Consider the following 7,524-nt stretch of genomic DNA (forward strand, 5'->3'; position numbering starts at 1 on the left):
ATGTGAACGGGGGTGGCTTAAAGGTCATGCGACTGGGTGGGAGTGGCTTACCGACCAAGATAAGTTTTCAAATAGGCGCTTGGACTCTTTTTCAGTTGATTTAAATCACATTATTTGAACCGCCACAAAAGGGACCAATGATAGACAGCATTATTTGTTGAGCATAGAAACATTTTAAGGTTTTGCACTGAACCCACAAGGTTCAGTATGATAACAGGTTAGGCAAGTAGCTCAATTTTCTTGAATTGCTAAAAAAGTTCGGTTCTAGATAATGATTTGAATGATTAAAGCATTTATGGGTAGAAAAATACCATTTAATTATTTCCTATTTTAAAAGTAATTAAGGATCATATCAAGGTACTAGAGAAGGAAGGACAATGAAAAAACCTATTAAGTATTAAATAAATAGTGCATAAACTTACTACCTCCACTGCGTTCCACTCCCGTGGGGGTCAGCAGCCCATTACTGCCCCAGGGAGTTTTCTGGAGAAAGCCCAGTTTCAGCCTGGGATTCCTTAGTCCCGGAAAGTGAAGGAACCAAACAAGCCAACATCTGTTGTGTGATATATGCCTGCAAGTAAATAGGTTTTCCTTTACCCAAAGAAGAAAGGGCCAGAAAGTTTCCTTACCTGGACAACCATCATGGGCCCAATCACATTGGTTCTGTAGATCTCAGCCATGCTCTCTGGTGTTTCCGTCTCCAGGTTGCTGATATTTATAATCCCTGCATTATTAATCAGGAGGTTCAATCCAGCCCCTTTTAGGCAATTGGTGACTTTGGCAGCGGCTGCCTTGATGCTGGACGGATCGGTTGTGTCTGAAGTGGAGGACAAATAAAGGTAGGTTATTCCGTGTCTGATTTGGTATACATAATGTTCTAATAAATATAAATATACTTCTATTTTGCAGATATTGCATTTTTCTTTCTTTCTTTCTTTCTTTCCTTCCTTCCCTCCTTCCTTCCTTCCTTCCCTCCTTCTTTCCCTCCTTCCTTCCACCCTTCTTTCTTTCTTTCTTTCTTTCCTTCCTTCCATCCTTCCTTCCCTCCCTCCCTCTTTCTTTCTTTCTTTCCTTCCTTCCATCCTTCCTTCCTTCCCTCCTTCCTTCTTTCTTTCTTTCCTTCCTTCCTTCCTTCCCTCCTTCCTTCCTTCTTTCTTTCTTTCCTTCCTTCCATCGTTCTTTCTTTTTTTCTTTCCTTCCTTCCTTCCATCCTTCTTTCTTTCCTTCCTTCCTTCCATCCTTCTTTCTTTCTTTCCTTCCTTCCTTCCATCCTTCTTTCTTTCTTTCTTTCTTTCTTTCTTTCCTTCCTTCCTTCCTTCTTTCTTTCTTTCTTCCTTCCTTCCATCCTTCTTCCTTCCTTCCTTCCCTCCCTCCTTCCTTCCTTCCTTCCATCCTTCTTTCTTTCTTTCTTTCTTCCTTCCCTCCCTCCCTCCCTCCCTCCCTCCTTTCTTTCTTTCTTTCTTTCTTTCTTCCTTTCTTGTTGAAAGCCCCAACTACAGTTGAGGACGGTGTGCAAGAAATTCTTAAAACACTGGCCCAACCTTGTTTTCAACTAACTTTTGGCCTCTGGATCCAAAAATAACCACAGTTTTTGTCTATCACATCAACATTTAAAGCTACAGGATACCCTCAAAATCCATACAAATTGTGCATATAAAGGAAAGGAAAGGAAAAACTTACCCAATATACTTTTTGCAAAAAGTAATTTTATTCATACAAAGGCTATAATAGTTACTGCAATTGTGTTCATACAAATAGTTGGGTTTTTTAAAAAAATATATTGAATGGTAATTATACATATTAAAGTAAAATTTTTCCTGTATAGCTTTTTCTGGAGTGTTTAATCTGTGGACCTTCTCGCTTGATGCTCCAATAACAGTCAGCCATCATATGTACATCTTGATCCTGTGACCTTCAAATCTTGGTGGAATCGTTCACTTTGCTCATCAATGACTGTACCAAGATTTTCCAGAATTTAGCAAGATGGCTATGTAAAATAATGCAATTTGATACTCATGTTGCAACCTCATAACCTCATAATTCCTATAAGGTGTAGAGAAAAACTTGGTATGGTAGAACTAACTATGGTTTTGAAACCAGCATGTTTGTTTGTTTGTTTGTTTATTGATTTGATTTGATTTGATTTGATTTGATTTGATTTGATTTGATTTGATTTGATTTGATTTGATTTGATTTGATTTGATTTGATTTGATTTGATTTGATTTGATTTGATTTGATTTGATTTGATTTGATTTGATTTGATTTGATTTGATTTGATTTGAATGCCGCCCCTCTCGGTAGACACGGGGCGGCTAACAACAATGATAAAAACAGCATGTAGAAATCCAATTAATAAAACAACTAAAAACCCTTATTATAAAACCAAACATACACACAAACATACCATGCATAACTTGTAATGGCCTAAGGGGAAGGAATATCTTAACTCCCCCATGCCTGGCGGCATAAATGAGTCTTGAGTAGTTTACGAAAGACAGGGAGGGTGGGGGCAATTCTAATCTCTGGGGGGAGTTGATTCCAGAGGGTCGGGGCCGCCACAGACAAGGCTCTTCCCCTGGGGCCTGCCAAACGACATTGTTTAGTCGACGGGACCCGGAGAAGGCCAACTCTGTGGGACCTTATCGGTCGCTGGGATTCGTGCGGTAGCAGGCAGTTCCGGAGGTAATCTGGTCCCATGCCATGTAGGGCTTTAAAGGTCATGACCAACACTTTGAAAAAAAAGCTCAAAAATCAAACTCAACAGAAATTGTGTTACAAATTGTTCCCCAGTGTGATTAGACAATAAGGAACCAAAGGTGGAGATGAAATGGTTGGGGGGGGAGGCGGTGCAGTTAACTGGGAACTTTTAATCCGCGGACTTCAGTTCTGGATTTATTGTAATCCACTTGGCTTTTAGTAAAAGTATATCTTTCACCACAAATGGAATCAAGGGGGTTTCTTGACTAAAGGATCAAGTCCTGGCAGGCAGGTCTGACATTCATCCAATTATGTGATTCATATGGGAATGAATGACTGAAAAGCCATGGTTTAATTTAAAAAGTGTTGCGCAAATCTATGCCAAATTCTGAAAGTGAATTTTTCCCCTTAATATGTATAATAATAATAATAATTATTATTATTATTATTTATTGGATTTGTATGCCGCCCCTCTCCGTAGATAAAATTACCGTTCGATTAAAAAAACAATTATTTATATGAACACAATTTGACTTGCAGTAACTATTACAGCCTTTGTACTAATAAAATTATTCTTTGTAAAGAGTATATTTGGTAAGTGTTTACTTTCCTTTATATGCACAATTTTTATTACTCTTGAGGGTATCCTGTAGCTTAAAAAGTTGACCTGAGAGATAAAACTGTGGTTATTTTTTGATCCAGAGGCCAAGTCACAGATTTAAGCCAATGAAATTGATGTTCCCCAGTGTTATATTTGTCTGTTCTGATGTGGATATATTGAATTGTATTTGTATTGTATTTATTAGATTTGTATGCCACCCCTCTCCGAAGACTCGGGGCAGCTAACAACAATATAAAAAGACAATGTAAACAAATCTAATATTAAAACAATCTTAAAAACCCCAATTTAAAGAACCACTCATACATACAAGCATACCATGTATAAATTCTATAAGCCTAGGGGGAAGGGAAATTTCAGTTCCCCCATGCCTGATGACAGAGGTGGGTTTTAAGGAGCTTGTGAAAGGCAAGGAGGGTGGGGGCAACTCTGATATCTGGGGGGAGCTGGTTCCAGAGGGTCGGGGCCACCACAGAGAAGGCTCTTCTTCTGGGTCCCACCAAACGACATTGCTTAGTCGACGGGACCCGGAGAAGGCCAACTCTGTGGGACCTAACCGGTCGCTGGGATTCATGCTTCAGAAGGCGGTTCCGGAGATATTCTGGTCCGATGCCATGAAGGGCTGCCTAAGTGGCATGATCTACTGGGGTGCTGAGTTTCAGCATTTTCCCTCTCCCTAAAGAAGGACCAAAGAGATTTTCAGGACACATACCCAGTGTGATGAGGACAATTTGCGGGTTTTTAGCAGCCAAATTCTTCAGGTCCTGAAAGAAATAAAATACGTGTTAAGATATTCATTAACCATGTTAACAAGGTTAGCCAATGAAAAGGCATAGCAACTAAGTCAGCCAATAGGAACTAACCACTTCTGAGTCTCTGCAGAGAATTGAAACTGAAATTCATCTGTTTTTCCCAGAAGGGAAAAAAAGAAAAAAAATTAAATTCTTTTCTAACGGTTCTGCGTACCTGTCCAAAATTTTTCTAACGGTTCTGCGTACCTGTCCAAAATTTTTCTACCGGTTCTGCGAACCTGACCATACCTGTAGGAGCCCAACACTGGAAGGTACACAATTTTGTGATGCCATTTTGTGGTACGGGAAATAAGCAGCACACCAATATTTCCAAAGATATTTTATAAGACAGGCCCATTGGAGATATGGAATAAATTTAAACAGCAGAACTACATGAAAGTTCCGATTTGGTTATCTACATTAGAAGCGTTAATGCACCCAAACCTTATCGATCAAGAAAAACAGGTTATCTGTAAGGATTTAATAAATGAAGAAGGGGGCCTTAATTGGAGGTAAGAACTAAAAGAGCAGGGGGTAGAATTGGAGTGGTGGTCCTATTTGCAAATCCAGTCATGATATATGAAAGACATGAAACAGCGGGGGAGTTTATTTATTTTTATTTATTTATTATTTAGATTTGTATGCCGCCCGTATCCGCGGACTCGTTAGTAGGGAGTTAATGACAATAGATCCTTCTGGGGCCAAATGATAAATTAGATTATAAATTATAGATTCTTATTGAATTTCAAGATGAGGGAAGAACAGGTTAAGGAAACAATGGTGGCATGGGCAATAAATTTTGGATTTAATATACAACTGGAAAAATGGCAAGAATTGTGGGAAAGAAATAGGAAAATAACATTGTCTATACTATAAAAAAGAGAACTTATATAAAATGTTCTATAGGTGGTATCACCTGTCAGCAAATTGGCAAACATATTCAGAAATTTATCATTTAAATATTGGAAATGTAACCATGAATCAGGCACATATTATCATATGTGGTGATCATGTAGAAAAGCAAAAGAATATAGGCAAAAAATTCAAATATGCTGGCAGAGTTAACTGCAGAGAAAATATAATTTAAACCAGAATTATCCTTATTATATATGGAAAATATAATAAAGGGATAATCTATTTAATGATACATGTTATAACAGCAGCAAGAATTGTCTTTGCCCAAAACTGGAAAAATGAGTAAATCCCACCTGAAGAAGAAGTGATTAAGAAAGTTTTGACATGTGCGTAGATGGATAAATTGACTTTGGAATTGAAAAAGAAGGGAGAAACAGAATATTAGAAGGTATGGAACAAATCTTATCACCCAACTGGTGATGAAATATGAAATCCTGCATATTGATCTCGTTTGCTGTGTTGTATTGTTAATAATGATAATGATGATGATGATGATGATGATGATGATGATGATAATAATAATAATAATGGTGATGATGATGATGATAATAATAATAATAATGGTGATAATAATAATAACAACAACAACAATAATAATAATAATAACCATGCTACACTGCTACCACTTAGGAGACAAACAAATTTCCATTAAATAATAATAATAATAATAATAATAATAATGGTGGTGGTGATAATAATAATAACAACAACAACAATAATAATAACCATGCCACACTGCTACCACTTAGGAGACAAACAAATTTCCATTAAATAATAATAATAATAATAATAATAATAATAATATAATAATAATAATAATAATAATAATAATAATAATAATAACCATGCCGCACTGCTACCACTTAGGAGACAAACAAATTTCCATTAAAGAAAATAATCTTTGTTCTTCCCATCTAGAACTCAAGGGATCGTGGGTCTCACCTGGGCACCAGATCCAGCTGGATCCCGGCAAGTGGCAAAGATCCATTTGGGTGGGCTGTTCTTTCTTGCCAGATGCTGGATCAGCTCCAAGCCAAGTCCACGATTGGAGCCGGTCACCAGAACGCTGCGTGGATTCAGTTGTTCCATCTCTCTCTTGACACCCAAGGCTAAAAGAGAGAGAGAGAGAGAAACTTTTGTGCACTTGCTTTCAGCGTGATCCCAGAATCCTCCAACCAATTATGTAAATGCTCGGCTCCAGTGTGGGAAAGGAAATAGAACTTCTGAAGAGAATATGAAAGAAGAGATTTGGCAACGCATACAATATTTTCTTATTGTTTTTTGCTGGAGGGATTTTACTTTCTAAGCAGCTGCTTCTCTCTTCCTGCTGTTTTTGACGTGAATGTTTTGTTATTTACAGAATATCTCCTGTTGGATCTTTGCAGAAAAATAGACGGAAACATTTAGAATGGTTTATTGATTCAGAGCAATAATGCAACAGCTACTAGAACAGAGTTAACAACAACCTGGGCATTCCTGGCAACTATTTATATACCTGCTGCCAGGCTGGGCCAACCAATCTGGTATGTGTATTTTCCCGCCCAAGGAATAAGGGCCAGGTAACTAAACCAAACTGTCTACTGGACACAACACCCCTCCCCACCTGGTTTGCGCACACAAAATCCTGTAAATATGAGGGAAGCTTGTGAGGTCTTGTAGAACGGCTGACACCTTGGCCTGAGTGGGGAGGATGCCGGCAGCGTCAATGGTATATCCCAGGAAATCAATACAGGGAACCCCTATGGGGCACTTGCTACGTTTTAGTCGAAGGCCTGCCTGTCGAAAGCAGGAAAGAACGCCCCTTACTTGTGTGAGTAGCTGTTACTCAGAGGCTGCAGATACAAAAATGTCATCAAAATAGGGCGTTACACCTGGGAGCCCGTAGAGCAGGCACTCAATGATATTCTGGAAGAGGCCAGGGGCCACGCTTACGCCAAACTGGGTGACAAGAGTTTGGGCTTCCGTGGTGGTGTCGTCCACTGGCAATTGCTGTTATGCCTGCGCCATGTCCAGTTTGGCAAATTTGACCCCTAGCCGAGGGAATGTAACAAGTGCTGCACGACAGGCACCGGGTAAGGGTTTGAGCTGAGGGCGTGATTCAGTGTTGCCTTATAATCTCCACATATGTGGAGAGACCCATCGGGTTTAACGGTGTTTCCCATTTGGAATAGTCAATAGCCTTCAGGACCCCTTGTTCAATGAGCTTGTCCAGCTCTGTGTCTACCTTCTTTCTTAGTGCGAAAGGGACTCGTCTTGGTTTTAATCTAATAGGGGCCACTTTAGGGTCTAGGCTTACAGATATCGGGGTTCCCACATAACAACCCAAGCTATTGCTGAACACATCCGCAAATTCATCGAACAGACATGAGTATACATCAGGGGTCACCAAATGAATTCCCAATACTGACGATCCCAGGTTGGTAAACCAATCCTGCCCCAGAAGGGATGGTAAGGGGTTAGTCACAACTATTAAGGGAAGGATACCAGAAAATGTCCCCTTC

The 7,524-nt window shown here is 39.3% G+C and overlaps 1 protein-coding gene across 1 annotated transcript in view; it reads right to left on the minus strand.

The window, feature by feature from the left end:
* The window catches only part of LOC139172513 (C-signal-like), an 18,508-nt gene extending 12,085 nt beyond the window's left edge, over nucleotides 1-6,423 (minus strand). Inside the window, exons 1-4 of the mRNA XM_070761662.1 lie at nucleotides 6,323-6,423; nucleotides 5,966-6,132; nucleotides 4,030-4,081; nucleotides 630-817 (exon numbers count right to left, since the gene is read on the minus strand). Coding sequence (XP_070617763.1) covers nucleotides 630-817; nucleotides 4,030-4,081; nucleotides 5,966-6,112 — 387 coding nt within the window. The 5' untranslated portion in view covers nucleotides 6,113-6,132; nucleotides 6,323-6,423. The remainder of the gene's footprint in view (nucleotides 1-629; nucleotides 818-4,029; nucleotides 4,082-5,965; nucleotides 6,133-6,322) is intronic.
* Nucleotides 6,424-7,524: the final 1,101 nt, after the last annotated feature.

The sequence above is a fragment of the Erythrolamprus reginae genome, chromosome 9 (genome assembly GCF_031021105.1).
Source record: "Erythrolamprus reginae isolate rEryReg1 chromosome 9, rEryReg1.hap1, whole genome shotgun sequence".
In the NCBI taxonomy this organism is placed as follows: Eukaryota; Metazoa; Chordata; class Lepidosauria; order Squamata; family Dipsadidae; genus Erythrolamprus; species Erythrolamprus reginae.